The sequence below is a fragment of the Camelina sativa genome, chromosome 18 (assembly GCF_030686135.1).
Source record: "Camelina sativa cultivar CO46 ecotype springtype chromosome 18, ASM3068613v1".
Taxonomy (NCBI): domain Eukaryota; kingdom Viridiplantae; phylum Streptophyta; class Magnoliopsida; order Brassicales; family Brassicaceae; genus Camelina; species Camelina sativa.
In genome coordinates, this window is record NC_141897.1 from 5,561,089 (window position 1) to 5,576,689 (window position 15,601).

The window sequence follows — 15,601 nt, forward strand, 5'->3', positions numbered from 1 at the left end:
CAAAAACATTAAATTTAAAATGATTTTCCAGAGTAAAAACATAATATATATGCTTGGATAGAATGAGATTTTTTCTTAAAGTTACGTTTCAAAAAAGAATAATCAAAATATGTAGGTGATGAACCTTATCAAGTTATCATTGACAGTTCACGAATTGATTGCAAAGAATAAAAACACATAATATTGACCAAAAATTTAGAAGTATAGTATTCAATTATCCATAGAATCATTGTTAACATGATACACTCTATGAAATATTTCTACATTTTTTTCTCTCTTTTGTACTATATAGGATAAGACCATTCATTCATAAGGTGATGATAATGTTGCTAGTAACATATTTTAGGTAACTAGTGATTCTGATGAACACGTATACTTTACTTTTTGTACTTATTTTAAATGAGAATCTATAGCTAATGGAAGAAAAAATAAACAATACAATATTTTTAAAAAATAAACAGAATAAGAAAGTAGACCGAAGTTACATGGCAACTTAGGAAACAAAACAAAACAAAAAAAAGGAAAGAAACCGGACTTGTTCCTTTGGTTTGGTTTGGTTAAGTTTTGAACTTTTGAATCTAAAACGAATAAAAAGAAAAAAAAAAATTAAAACGAGGGACGTGTGTAAGAAGAGGCAAAGGCTGAGAAACTTTTTTTGGTTGGGACGTGGGACATCAATAAAACAATTTTTGGTTAGCAAAACCCGAAAGAAAAATCAAAACTTTTTTAAATCTATGAACTCTTCTTAAGCCAACTTGCATCTTCTTCTTCTTCAACATTATTAAATTAAGATTTTACACATTAAATTTTTAAAATATGATTTTCTTTTGTTGTTATTAGTTGATTTTTAATAGGCTTTTTTGCTATTCAATTTCTGTGTCTTTGGAAACTGTTCTTATGACTACTGACCTTTTTTAACCTCTCTCTCTCATCTCTCTCATGACCAATTTGTTTCTTTTTTATTCAATTTCCTTTATAAAATATTGAACTTTTTTTGGTTATATGGTAAATTACACATTGCCGTCTCCTCCTAATAATCCTCTTTTCTGTTCCCATTTGTGTTGTTGTTGGTTGTGGCTTTCCTTTTTCCTCATTCTCTCTTCCTTCTCCTCCTCCCTCTCCTCTTCCCTCTCCTCTCCTCCTCTCTCCACAAAGCGGTAGGTTTCTCTCTTTCTCAATCGGTGAGTGTTTTGTTTTTTTTATAAAGTTTTGATTTTTATTCATCATAAGGTTCTTTAGATCGATTTATGTTCTTCTCTTCATGTTTGCTTTGTTGTTTTATTTGATTTTTTTTATGTCTTTCTGGGTTCTGTTGGGTTTTCAAAGCTCGATCGAAACACGTGAGAATCGGTTGGTGGGTTTTTTTTCGAAATCGGTTTCTTTTTTTTTTTTTTGAAATTTTTGTCTCAAATTCTGTAGAATTGTTCTTGTGGTGCGATTTGATTATTGATTGAGAAGGAAAAAACATGTTTTTTTCTTTTCTTTTTATGGGTTTTAGCCGTTTGAATCGGATCTTTACTTGTATGAACTTGTTGTTATGTTTTGTTTTGTGTGAAAAGTTTGGTTCTTCTGAGGTCTGTGAATTGTTTATGTGATGATGCTTTACCTTCAAGCTGTGGATTTCTTTTGCCTTTGCTTTTACCTTGCTGTTTCCAATATGTTTGCTTTGTATTGAGGATTTGTGATACTTTTATTAACTTCTTTGGTCGGTGATTTGTATACCGATGGTTAGTTGATATGTCATTCATGAGGCAGTGCCTTATTTTAGTCTGTACATTTTGATTCTTATTTTGCTTTCCTGATGCCATCGAGGTGGTGGTAGTTGAGTAAAATGTTTTCACTCTTTTTCCCTATATTGTTTAGTTTTGTTTCAACTGGCATGCTTGTTGCGTGGTCCTAGCTTTTATTTGTACCTTCTTTTTCATTGATGCTTGATTTCGAAGTTGACAATTAGGTGTCAGTTTGATCATATGAATTTTCTTTCGCATCTGCCTTTTACTGTTCAAGCTTGTTAATAAACTCATGTGTCATCAGTTTCCTGCTAAATCATTTATGTTTTAGTTAGGTGTCACATCTAGAAGTGAGTCTCCATTTGTATATACCTGTCTGTATAGTAGTAGTTGCAGCAGTCTTGCTTTGAGTGAGATTTTTTGCTCCTTGTGCTCTTCTAGATGAAGCAGGTTATGTGAGTGTATATGTAATCTCAGGGTGCCATTTATTAGTACAATTGTAGGAGCTTTGTTTTGATTGCGTGTGTTTATTTGTTTCTTTACAAGCCTTTTTGTTCTCTTTGTTACTGAGTGATCTGCTGTCTTTGTTGTTTTGCAGTCTCCCCCATTAGGCACATTGTTGAGAGCAGGGAAGTCTCGCGAGTTCTCTTCTCTCGAGTGTAACTGTGGTTAACGCTTAGCCAAGATGCAGGGAGAGAGGGCCAGTCTTGGCTATTTATCAGAGGCCTTGAATTTTGAGCATGGTTCTTCTTCGAGTAATGGTGTGATAGATCATTGGGAGAATATTCACAGTCTTGGTGATAATGACTTGCAGGATTACATGATTGCAAATTCTGAATCAAACGCTTCGCTTGCAAACTCAGTTTATCGCGAGCAACAGGATTTACGCAGATTTGGCCACGGTGAGGCTAGCTCTAGTGGCACAAAGGATGAAGCTGCGAGTCACAATGAGTCAAGAATGGAAACTAGATGCTTTGACGGAAGAAGAAATGAAATAATTGATTTAGATCCAGTGTTTGGGCAGCCATCAGGCACAAATCAACCTGTTCAGAATGTCAATCTGAATGCAGAATATATAGAAATTCATGACGATATTAGTCCCTATAGGGGTCGATCTGGTTTCTTAGAAGCTTATGGACCAGGGACCAGGGTTTCACAACCAGTCAGATCTTTTGAAGAGAACAGTCTTGGAACAGGTTCGTCTGTAGAGGGTCGTCGTGCATCCTGCAAGAGAAAAGCTCTTGAAGGCAGTATTGGTCAATCTTCTTCAGGAGGTTATCGTGATTTCCAGCTTGGAGAAAGCAGTTCGTGGACTCCAGCGTCTTCCGTTTATAGGCCAGGAAATGGGATAAATATATCTGGCTCCCTCGACAATGGACCAAGAGGAGTAGTCTCCGGTACTGTTCCAAATTTTCCTGTTTCTGCGATTGGAGAGAGCTCCAGTAGAAATGTATGTGTCAGAAGTAATCCCTCAGATCAGCAAGAAACTGTAAACCTAGCTGCATTTTCTGCGAGTACTGTTGTCAGGCGACCTATTCCTCCATCCCAGTCGAATTTATCAAGACTCTTACCAGGAGATCAACATTCATTGGACCTGAGACCTGGACAGTCATTTGTCTTTTCTCGTAGCCCAAATGCTCCTGCTGTGAGCATACCACCTGTTTCAAGGACCATGCTACCACCATTTCAGTGGACTGAGGGCTCACTAGCGGGTGGAACATCGAACTCTACTGCGCCTGTTGAGAGAAATCTTCATCTAGATGAAACAAGGACGAGAAGCACATCCGGGAATATTCAAGAGAATCTCATGTTTATTCCAGGTCCTGAACTCAGAAATTTGGCCCGTAGTCAGAGTAACAGAAATGTAACAAGTGGAAACCTGAATATTGCATCATCATTGCCTAGGACAGGCTCAACAACAGGTGTTCCAGCACCATCTTCTAATCTAGCGTGGACTCCTTACCAGAGTTCACCACATTATCAAAGAAGAAGGTCTGAAAGGTCTGAACTTGTCCGTAGGTCCTTGCTTTCTACCCTTGCAGTAGATGCTACAAACCAGAGATCTGGTGATCATCCAACACTTCGTCCGTTGACCCCTCCTGCCCCTCCGGATGGGCTTGTACTTCAGCCGGGTGGTGATAATAGTCAGATGCATAATCGGGCTTACGCGAGAGCAGGTCCGTGGTTTGATAGGCAAGGTGATAGTGTGGTTGGTATTCCTCATTCTTTGCGGGCCTTGGCAGCTGCAAGCAGAGGAAGAAGCAGACTTATGGTGTCCCAGGTCAGTTCATACAAATTCTGCTGTCATAATGTAGCCTTTAATGTGGATGGCTTTTGTAAATTTAGGCTCAAATAGAACTAACATTGCGCTTATTTATTTGGACAGATGCAGAATTTATTGGATGTCATGCGTAGGGATGCTAATAATAACTTGCGGCTTGAGGTTAGTTTCTCCTGACTATAGCAAAGTTATCTACATTCGAACTTGCCATGTTCTGTCTCTGTTGAATTCTAGACGAACTAGTCTAATAGGAACATAAATGGTTGTTTTTCCAGGACGTCATGCTTCTAAATCAGTCAGTGCTGTTTGATGGTGCTGCTGGTATTCATGACCGATATAGAGACATGAGGCTTGATGTAGACAACATGTCATATGAGGTAAAAAAACCATAACGAACCATAAATCTTTGTCGAGTCATGTTAAGTCGTAATAACCTCACTCCTCTGGTTCATCAACTGTAGGAATTGCTAGCACTAGAAGAGCGGATTGGAGATGTTTGTACGGGTGTAAACGAGGAAACCATATCAAACCGGTTAAAGCAACGAAAGTACAAAAGCAACACAAAGTCTCCACAAGATGCAGAGCCATGCTGTATTTGTCAGGTATACATTGAGTTGCTGCAATAACATTTAAGGAAGTAGTATTAAATTTGTTTTTTCATCTGAGTATGAATGGTGAAAACTTGGTGCAGGAGGAATACACTGAGGGAGAAGACATGGGGACACTAGAATGTGGGCACGAGTTCCATAGCCAATGCATAAAAGAATGGCTGAAACAGAAGAATCTTTGTCCAATCTGCAAGACCACAGGCTTGAATACCGCCAAGAAGCGGAGGATAGGATGATGATGATGATATCTCAAGAGAAGCTTCATTTTTTTTTCTTTAACAATTCATTTTATAATCAAAAAATGAAAGAAACCGAAGACACCCTCAAGCCCCCCCCCCCCCCCCCCCACCACCATTGCAGAGCCAGGCAAGTTGGTTCCCAATTTTTTTTTTTTTTTTAAATAGAATTTGTTCGTATTTATATAAGCTGAGTATGGAAGATGGAAAGATTTGGATTGAAGGCAAAGATGGAGGGTTGATAGGGAAATGTTATTTTTCTTTTCTGGATTTGTTTGGATAATTTAATTCTACCCATTATTGTCAATTAAGTTTATGAAACCTTTTGAAAGAAGCAGGCCGATTTTGAGATTATATATTGTTTTGGGTTACTGGCTTTGGTTGTCTTAGTTTGCACATATACAGTTTGGCTACAATGATTTCAGGGTGCAAAATTGTTGCAAATTTTAAAGGAACAAATTCGAGGTGAATAGTATGTATGTGCAAAAACGGTTGTCCCTTTGGAGTAATAAGGTGAATCTTTTGAATAAAAAGAACGTAAATAAATAAAGTGGGAGAATATTCTGCTCACCGGATTTCGTTGATGGCAAGAGCTACAACTCTTGGACCGTTAGTTGCACCTCGTCTGGTGAAGTTGTCGACGGTGCTTGACATTAGCGAGATTCGAGCCTATTTTTCAATGTCATCATGTTTTTCGACAATAACCAATCTTCCACTCCTCAGATTGAATGTGGTTGTGTCTCCGATTTACCATCTTCTTGCATGTGGCATTGTGTCTTGTAACCCTTGTATCCAAACAATCATAAAAAATTGTCGGATTATCGCTTTTATCTCCTTTTATCGCTTTAACTTTGTTGTATTAAATGTAGAGAATGGTTTTTTTCCCAAGCTTTGTACTACATTTGAATGATTGAATGAAATATATATATCTAAAGATTCGTTAATAAGTTGACATAAAAAAAGAATAGTCGTAAAATTGTTTTAGTCTAAAGTCTTAAACGTATGAGTTAGTATTAGAACGATCACAAAATCCAAAATTGAATTTTTGTTGTGTTGACTTTTATACAAGAGAAGCCAAAATATACTTTTAAGAATAGTTTAGTATAAAAAGAAACTATTGCTACTAATATCACGTAAATTTTATTAACATAAACCATGAAACTTTAATTACGTACGACTTTAACAAACGGTCCGAACGGTCTGTCTCGGTCAAAACCTGTCCACCGCTTTGCTTCACCGATTAGATGGAAATCGCGGCGCCTGGACCGATGGTCCAACACGAGTGCCTAGTTTTCTTTTGCCCTGACCTATTTTTAACTTTGTAGCATTTCCAAATAAATTCAAACTTGTGTGCAAGAGAGAAACTGTATACTAGGCCTCGGCATTTGTGTACCCGTTTGGGTTCGGATCGGGTATTTCGGATTTTCGGCTTTTTGAATTTTTGAATTTTCGGATTTAGAAGTATAGACATCGTTCGGGTATTTCTAGACTTCGGGTTCGGATCGGGTTCGGTTCGGGTATTTCGGGTTCGAATTTGGATTACCCGTAGTTCACAAAACTCAAAATTTTAGTATCTAATTTAGTCTAAATTATTCAATAATACGCAAGATATATGAAAATTTAGATTATTTTTTACCCAAATTTACTAATATACAATTTAAATACTTCAAATTATCAAAAATATCTAAAAATCTGAATATTTTGGACACTTATATTATTAAAATTATAAATAATACTAATATATTACTACTATATATTAAAAATATGGGTATATTCGGATACCCGTTCGGATTTCGGTTGGGACCGGGTTCAGGTTCGGATTTTCGGATATAGAGATTTAGAACCCGTTTGGATAGTTTACAATTTTGGATACTCGTTCAGATCGTGTTTTTCAGGTCAATTTACTTGGTTCAATTTACAGTGTATATAATATTTCATGGTTTATGTGCTCTTTTTTTTTTTTTTTGTAAAACTATTTATTTGCTCTATGTGAAGAGAAATTAAGCAAGAGAAACTTTTTTAAATTTTGTCAAACAAACAAGAGAAACTAGGCCCAAAAAATAGGGTCATTGGCACTTAGACCTACTTTCTCTCAATGTTATTGCACTTAGACCTACTTCTAACTATTGCTATACTTTTGTCAAGTTATTGGCTTAGGTGTCAATTACTCGTCCCCAAACTGCCCCGAGTTTTAATGTCTTCATCCAACTTATGCGGTAAACAATCAAAACTAAGTTGTATTCCGGTTTGTTATTGGAACCGTCCGATCGTAACTGTTAGTTTAGATCTGATGGCTGAAAATAATAGTAGTTTCAGTTCCCTTTTTGGGCGACAGGTTGGATGTTTTATGAGTTACAATAAAGTGAGACAGGTTGTGGATGAGAAACGTGAAGTTGCTGTAGGGTTTTGGGAGGCATGGCTGCGCAGGTATGTGTTTGGCATTCATGTGGATAGGTTTTTTACCGATTTATGTAACTTGTTATTTGTGGATGGGTGAGTAATCGGGTTTTATGAAACGTAATGCAGGATAATTTCCCTTCTTATTGTGTCGTGATTTCCGGCCTTTGGAGTTGCTCGAGGGATGGCGTTTGGGGGTTTGAAGTGAATAACAAGCTTTTGTTGCATGTAGTTCCTTTGACGGTGTCGGCGAGTTTAGCTGAATTGGAAGATTCGGTGGTGGCTGAATTCGGTTTGGTGGAGAAGAAGGCGACACTTAGCTACTGCATCCCTACATTTATGAAATTGACAACGGGGGTGAGGACGCCCCCAGTTGTTGTGACTACTAATGTTGGGCTGGAGTACTATATAGGGATGTTGCGTCAGAACCGAAGGTTGAATCTGTTTGTTACGTTTGAAGATGTTAGTAAAAGAGCTAATCATGAGGGTTTGATAGACTCGAAAGAGGGAAGTCACAAAAAGCAGAGTTGTGGTTCGTCATCTGGTCTTAGTAATAGTGCAAATGAAGAACTTATTTTGGGAGAAGCATGTACTGCTGGTTCGAAGACAGTAGTTATTGAGACTACTCAAGTTGATGATGATATCATGGCTGGAGTCGCAGAAATTGAGGGTAAAATGAAGTGCGATAGGCTAAACTGAGGGGATGTAAAGGCTGAGGAGAAGAGGAGTGATTCAGAAGGGTATGTAGTTGCAGATAGTTATGAAGATGTTGAAGAGGAAGAAGAAGATGAGGTGGCAGAGGTAATCGTTACCCCAAAAGACTATGACAAGGAGTTTTGGGGGAATTTCATTTGAGATCAGTTTGGTCGAGTTAATGTTGCTGAGGTTATGTGTAATACATTTTCATGCTTTGACCATACGGTGTTAGTAAATGGGGCTACTCCTTTAAAAGAAGAAGAGAAAGCGAAGACAAGTTTTGATGTGAGACCTAAAGAAGCAAATATGGGTCTGAGATCTATAGACGGTGAACATGCTGCGTCGGCCACGGGTCAAATGGTTGTGGACAGAGTAATGGCTCCGCCGTGGACAGTAGGAAGCTAGAAGATATTGATGATGAGGAGTTTGATATCCTTCCTCTGTTTGACGACACAGAGTTTGAGAGGGAAGAGATCCCAGATCTGGACTTTGAGGATGATGGTAAAGAACTTTGTAAAGGGAAGTTGTTTGCAAACAAAGAGGATTGCCAGATTGCGCTAGCGATATATGCTCTTAAGAACAAGTTTCATTTTAAGCAAACAACAACGAAAAAGGATTCGTTTGTAGTGAGCTGTACTGGGGAGAGTTGTGAGTGGAGGGTTATAGCAAGTGAAATGAAGGAGTCAGGATACTATGAGATTAGGAAAGCAGATCTTGAACACACTTGCCCCATAGAGACGAGGAGAAACTATTTGAAGAAAGCAACCTCTAGGGTAATTGTTGCTGTTTTCAAGTCGAAGTACAGTGATCCGAGTAAAGGACCAGGCCCATTGGATCTGCAGCAAATGGTTCTTGAGGATCTTAGGGTGGGGGCATCATACAGCAAGTGTTGGAGGGCGAAGGGGAAGGCTTTGGATGGAATGTTTGGTTCGGATGATGAGTCTTTCGAAGATCTTCCTGCATATTTGCATGTCTTAAAAGAAGCTAATCCAGGGACAGTTACTGATTTAAAAACTGAAGTCTTAGAAGATGGTAGTGAAAGGTTTTTGTATATGTTTTTGGCATTCGGGGCATCAATTGAAGGTTTCCGGAGGTTGAGGCGTGTTATTGTTGTGGATGGTACTCATCTGAACGGGAAGTATAATGGAGTGCTCCTTACAGCTAGTGGGCAGGATGCTAATTTCAAGGTATTCTCGCTGGCTTTCGCAGCAGTAGACAGTGAGAATGATGATGTTTGGACATGGTTCTTCGAGAAGTTAGAGAGAATTATTGTGGACAGCAAAACCTTGAAAATTATTTCTGATAGAGCCGGGTCAATCTACACGGCTAAGAAGAAAGTTTATCGTTGGCACACCATGGAGCTTGCATTGTTCATCTTGCTAGGAATGTGAATGCCCGGTTTCATAACAAAGGTCTTGCGAAACTGGTGACAAAAGCGGCATTTGCCTATAAGGTAACAGCCTTTCAGGAGACATATAGGCAAATAAAGGCAAAGAACAGCAACTGTGCAACTTACTTGGATAAAATAGGTGTAGGCCACTGGAGCAGGGCATATTTCCATGGAAATCGTTATAATTTGATGACGTCAAACATTGCGGAGTCGTTGAACAAAGCTTTGGGTAAGGGTCGATCGTCACACATTGTTGAACTACTGAAGTTCATTCGTGCTATGTTGACACGGTGGTTTAGTGCAAGGTGGAAGAAAGCTGTTAACATCAAGGATTAACTACCCTAGAGGTTGACAAACAGATGCAGAAAAACTTGGTGGCAGTTAGTGGGAACAGAGTCGCGAATATTTCAAGTTGGAGTTATGAAGTTGTTGGGTTGCTAAACGGGAAACACCATGTGTTACTTGATAAGAAACAGTGTTCATGCAAACAGTATGATCGAGTTAAAATCCCATGTGGACACGCATTGTTTCCAGCAGATACACAGGGGATACCATATGGTTCATTGGTTGGGGATTTTTATAAGACAGAGTGTTGGAGAGCTACTTATGAAGGTGTAATAAATCCCGAGATTAGTGATGTTGACATACCATTCGAAATTCAGCACCGCGTGTTATACCCTCCAAAGGCTCGAAGGCCATCAGGACATCCAAAGGAGTCAAGGATCCCGTCTATTGGAGAATTTCCAGTAAGTTGATGTTTGTATAAGTTTCGTAGATGACAGTATTGATTGTTTTGTGTTAGGCGTGATGATGTTTTACGTTGTTTAACTTCGCAGAAAAATGGTGCGGCGAAAGGGAAAGTGAATAGGTGTGGGAGATGCAAGCAAAGTGGGCACAACCGAGCTAGTTGTACGAACCCGTTGCCATGATGTATCCAACCGAGCTAGTCGAGGTGTGGTGTAGTGTGGTTTCTCTTAAGTTTGTTTTTTTTGTGTTGTGGTGTATTGTGGATACACCTAAGCAACCATTTTTAAGTTTGTTACGGTTAGTAATGTTTGTCGGGTCATTGGAATGACGTATCCATGTTTGGGTATCCATAAGATTGTAGGCTTGTGGATATCCTCATGGCATAGGTGATAATTTTTTGTGGGGTTTTTGTACCCGATCACCGTCGGAGGGATAATCTAACTATTTTGTTTAAGGGGTAATTGAATAATTAAATACTCGATGATTGTGTTTATGAATATTTTGGATTTTATGAATTTTATGAATATTTTGGAATTTATGAGTAACTTTGGATTTTATAGATTTTATGAATATTTTGGATTTTATTTCAGAACTCTATAATTGTGTCATCAAATCAGGTCGAAGATGTGCAATGCTTTGTTAGATATTTGAATTAGTTTTGAAAAGAAGAAATGGATACCCAAAAAGATCAAATGTGGGTATCGAGTCGTTAAGGTTGCGTGGATATCCTGTGAGGTAGTATTGTCAGACTATATATAAGGTTCGTTTCTTAAGTCCACACACTGATACAAACCCTGTCACACAGATTTAGGTGTTAAACATCGATGCGACCAAACACTGTCTCACATTTATGAAGGTGTGTCGTATATCCACATGGTCAGGTATTGTTGGATATATGTTAACAAAACAACAAATATCGAAACACAAAAAACCTACCATCATCACAATAAAGTCCAGCTGGCCCCCAACAACTAATAACTCAGCATTATATCCACATGGATATAGTTTGGAATACATAATTCAAAACAGAGAGGTGCACAATAAATGCTAGGTCTAATGTATCAATCCTTATATAAAGATTATTAACGTTTATACGAAACATATAAGCTTATGAAGAAAAAGACTTTGTTGTAACTCATGGCAACTACTAATGTTCATGAAGTTGGGCGTACGGTAAATTTGTTGTCAAGAATTTTCAAGTCCCCATTTTTTTTCATGTCCGCTAACTAATTATTCTCAGGTCGAATCCAATCAAGAGTTTCATTTGCCACCCGAGTTGCTTGCCAAAATTGCTTCTCTCCTGGGTGGTGATGGTGTGGACTCGTTGAAGAACTTATTAATTGCTGGTAAACAAGGTTTGGACGCTATTTACTCAAGTCAATGTCTCTCGACCGTGCGCCTTGACAAGTCTGAAGATATCTTGTGGATGACATTGCGAGACTCAAAATATCATTGTTTCTTCAACAAATGTCTCCAACACGCCAACCCGTTCGCACGGTGGGCGCAAGATAACAGGGCACTTGCTTGTTATCGTTCCCATACCCTGTCCCTCGCATATGTAGAAGGAGGATCTACTGATGTAAGATCCATCACCAATGAAGACGAAGAGTAAAGTAGGACGTCCTCGATGTCATCGCTATCCAAATATTCCTCCCTATCCAAATCATTTTTCAACCTCTAGCCGGCTGGAATAGCTTCTTCTTTCATATTTGTTGTTTTTAACTTTTCCTGTCAATATTGTCTAATATTGAATGTTCTAAATATTCCACAATATCAAATGACTGAGTATGTGCCCTAAGCAGTTCAAACATACAAACACGTGGATACCCACAATTGGATATGTCATTCCAATGATATCCACAACACTTAAGCCACAACACTTAAGACACAACACTTAAGCCACAAAATATGAAAGAATAAGGGACTAAATCAGTAGGTTATGGGTTGATTTGATGAGAAGATGCCTGTTCACTTGTGTTGTCATTTACTTGTCCTGTTAGGCACAATGTCATATGAAATGGATAACAACACTTGGATATCTCATTTTATTGATGTCCACAAGAATCAAGCAACAAATACATTATATTTAGTCTAAATTACTGCTTAAAAGGACATTGATATCCATAATGTCCATTTCAGTGATGTCCATAATGTCGTTCAACTAGTTTTGAATAGTGGAAACCTATAACTTAATACATAATGCAGAAAATGGATGGCTAGAACAATATTGAATGTTAAAATGAATGAGTTTGTGCCCTAACCACTTCAAACATACACACATGGATACCCACACTTGGACATCTCATTTCAAATATATCTGCAAGACTTAAGCAATGAACCTTACATATAGTCTAACGATACTACCTCACTGGATATCCACGCAACCTTAACTTCTAGATACCCACATTTGATCTTTTTGGGTATCCATTTATTCTTTTCAAAACTAATTCAAACATCTAACAAAGACATTGCACATCTTCGACCTGATCTGATGACACAATTATAGAGTTCCGAAATAAAATCCAAAATATTCATAAAATCTAAGTATTGTCATGTCGCATTGTCGTGTGGATACCTAAATTTCTAATTTTCTACCGGAGACACTCAAATCTAAGTAAGAAATTGCGTAATTTAATTGGGCGATTAATTTTAGCCTCAAGTGAACCGGCATCTTCTCATCAAATCCACCAATAACCTATTGATTTAGTCCCTTGAATTTGGTGAACTAGCCATCCATTCACTATACAGATACGAATAGTGAATATGAACTAGCCATCCATTCAAATTTTACCACATGGATACGAATAGTGGAATGTCGTTCAACTGGTTTATAACACTAAAAACTAAACCTTAATACATAAAGCTCACAAAGTAAACCAGAAAATTGTGGAGGCTTATTTAGAGTAGAAAATGATTGAAGGAGATGATGAATAGAAGGGGGGTACATTGAATTTACATCCATTCACTATACATTTACGAGTAGTGAATATTTACTACCCATCCATTATCCTATGACCACATGGATGTAAATTCTATTGGTGCGGAGTTCTAGTAGATTTAAATAAAACTGCAATAGCGAGTCATAGGAGAATGGTACAATAAAAATGTTATGTAGTTAAGTTACAACATAGTGTTTGAAAACGGATAAAATGGGGTAAGGGGACTACGTGTATATGGGTGCAACAAATTCCTTGTAGACGTCCAAAGCGTATTGACCCCTAAAATCATCCACCACTTTATCGATAATCGTAGACATTAGTTCAATACCAAAGCCAGTTGCGACGATTTCTAGAAACTTCATGGCAACAGGACCACAATCGCCACATCTTTCGTTGACGTAAACACCTTGAATTTGGGACCATGTAAATGGCTTAACTCCATGTTGCTGAGTGGCGGGGGGATGCACAGTTTTTGGATTAAATACGGTAGCTGCTCTGTGAGCGGAGCGATTTGTTCAGCCACCTTCACATTGTTGTATAAGGTTACATTTGGATCAAGGATCTCGATGCTCCAATTGAGGAGATTGATTACTAAACCAACCCAATGAGAGTCGCCCTAAATCATGGGAATATAGATCATGGTCCAAAGTTCAAACCAATCGGCTGGAGGGCCATGTATAATCTGTTGGAGCTTATTGTCCCACTTAACTCTTGACTTGATCTTCGCTTGTTAGAATGATTTATACTTTCCTTGTAAGTAGTTGCAAAGCCAGGGTGAAAGAAAGATTGAGCGCTCAATGGACAGGACATGAGCAAGCTTTGATTGCAGGAGATCAACTAGAACTTCCATGTGCTGCGAAAGGAAAAATGCAGAAGAGTCAAAGTTGTTATAAGGGGAGAGCTCAAGATTTGATAGAAAACATACCAAAATGCTAACCCAATTCTGAGGCCTCGCATGTTGTTTGAAAAAGTGATTGTTAAGTTCGTAGCCACACAGGGTAATGTGTGTCCTACAGTTCATATCCACGTAGGGTTATTTCCTTGTTGTGTCAAAGTCAATGGAAAAGAGTGTAGGATGAAGGATATTACGTGTTATGGGATGATTTAAGTGTTTTCTTCATCAAAGACGCCAGATCTTTCTCAACACGGAGTAAAGCGTCAGGGCTATGTGCTGGCTCCCTTGCAGGCATATCCATTATAGAAAGTAGAAGGGTAGCTTCTTTTTCAGAGAGGGCAGACCTTTTTGTTGGTCGCGCAAGAGAAGAATCGCTGAGAGAAACATATTCTGCGGGCGTAGCATCGGTCTGTCGAGAGAACAGAATACAAGGTATAAGATAAACCCAATAGTAGGGCTGGTTAACTCCAAATAAAAAAGGTGAAAACGGGTTCCATAGATTAAAACCTCGCTATCGTCGTTGTCTGGTTCCTTGTTCTGGATGGGTGAATGGCAGTGAGAAGAGTTAGATGTATTCAATGTGGATAGGATAGTAAGAAGACTTATATGTAGTAAAATATGTTGTCTATGTGGATAGGATAGTATGGATAGTAAAGCTATAGATGCAAAATTTGTTACATGTTGCTCATCGTTGTTAGTTTCATTGGTATCAACAGCAGCCTCGTCCTTGTCATGGCTTACATCAGATACCTAAAGAAGGAAGAGTAGTAAATGAACGTAGATAATAAGGACATTAGCTGGCGAAGGTGGGGGTAGAAAGGCATGTGGAGCAAATCATTTAGATATTTTTTGGCTACCTGTTGGTCCTCGGTGTCAGATGCCTTCAAATCTACCGCGGCCTCGTCATCTTCCTCGCTCTCACCAGAAACCTACAGAGGCAAGACGATGAAAGGATCATCGATAAGAAGGAGAATTGGTAGATGAAAATGGACAGGGTGACTCATTAAATGATATTTAGACATGGATAGTTAGAAATTGATAGTTGGAAATTGAGACTTCTAAATTGGTTGTTCTAATTGGATTGTTATAAGTGGATAGTTAAAATTGGAGTGTTAGATACGGATAGTTATAAAATGGATTGTTATCATTGGATAGAAAAGAGCTGGATTGTTACCTGCTGGTCGTCGTTGTCTGCTTCCTTGGACCCAACGGGAGACTCATCGGGGGAGACCTGAAGAAGTTATATGAGTATAGGAAGGAGGATAAATATGTGAAATATGAGAGATAACACTTTAAATAGGTTTAAACCTCAGGACGATATAGAGTCAACGCAAGACAAGGGGCTTCCAATACATTAGCAACATCAATATTCTGAATGATATGTGCATGGGTATAACAAGTTAGAGTGGCAACCTCTAAGATGTTTGGTTAGTTGAAAGTTCATAAGACATGTAGTTAAATACCTCGATCCCCTAAGGTTCATTGTCTGGAACATAATGCTGACTAGAGTTGCCTATGAAGTCATTTAACAATGTGGTATACGGTTGAGGTTTGGTGATAGTGTCATACAAAGGAGATCCCTGCTACCCAAAAGTTGGTTAGATAATAAACGGTGTCATAAACGGGTGTCATACAAAGGTAAGTTTAATACTAAAGATGGAAATGTCGCTAACCTTAGTTTC

At 38.4% G+C, this 15,601-nt stretch overlaps 1 protein-coding gene and 1 pseudogene across 4 annotated transcripts; both read left to right on the forward strand.

Moving 5' to 3' along the window:
- Positions 1-585: 585 nt before the first annotated feature.
- LOC104760663 (putative E3 ubiquitin-protein ligase RHG1A) lies at positions 586-5,796 on the forward strand. 4 transcript variants are annotated; one of them, XR_015588846.1, is made up of 7 exons: positions 586-1,157; positions 2,329-4,011; positions 4,117-4,173; positions 4,287-4,388; positions 4,473-4,613; positions 4,703-4,985; positions 5,281-5,796. XR_015588846.1 is itself a non-coding variant. In XM_010483621.3 (6 exons), exons 2-6 carry the CDS (start codon positions 2,416-2,418, stop codon positions 4,853-4,855), a joined length of 2,049 nt encoding a protein of 682 aa, XP_010481923.1. In that variant the 5' UTR covers positions 616-1,157; positions 2,329-2,415; the 3' UTR covers positions 4,856-5,209. The 4 variants fall into 4 exon arrangements, 2 of the variants coding, with proteins under 2 accessions (XP_010481923.1, XP_010481924.1); XR_015588847.1 differs by having other exon boundaries at positions 877-1,181; XM_010483621.3 differs by lacking the exon at positions 5,281-5,796 and having other exon boundaries at positions 616-1,157; positions 4,703-5,209.
- Positions 5,797-7,270: 1,474 nt separating this feature from the next.
- LOC104763172 (uncharacterized) lies at positions 7,271-10,267 on the forward strand (annotated as a pseudogene).
- Positions 10,268-15,601: the final 5,334 nt, after the last annotated feature.

Bases quoted from the DNA above. Each gene is read 5' to 3' on its own strand.
- LOC104760663 (XM_010483621.3), top strand. From the start codon at position 2,416: ATGCAGGGAGAGAGGGCCAGTCTTGGCTATTTATCAGAGGCCTTGAAT. The intron at 4,012-4,116 runs GTCAGTTCATAC...TTATTTGGACAG, and splicing joins GCAGACTTATGGTGTCCCAG to ATGCAGAATTTATTGGATGT. The intron at 4,174-4,286 runs GTTAGTTTCTCC...TTGTTTTTCCAG, and splicing joins ATAATAACTTGCGGCTTGAG to GACGTCATGCTTCTAAATCA.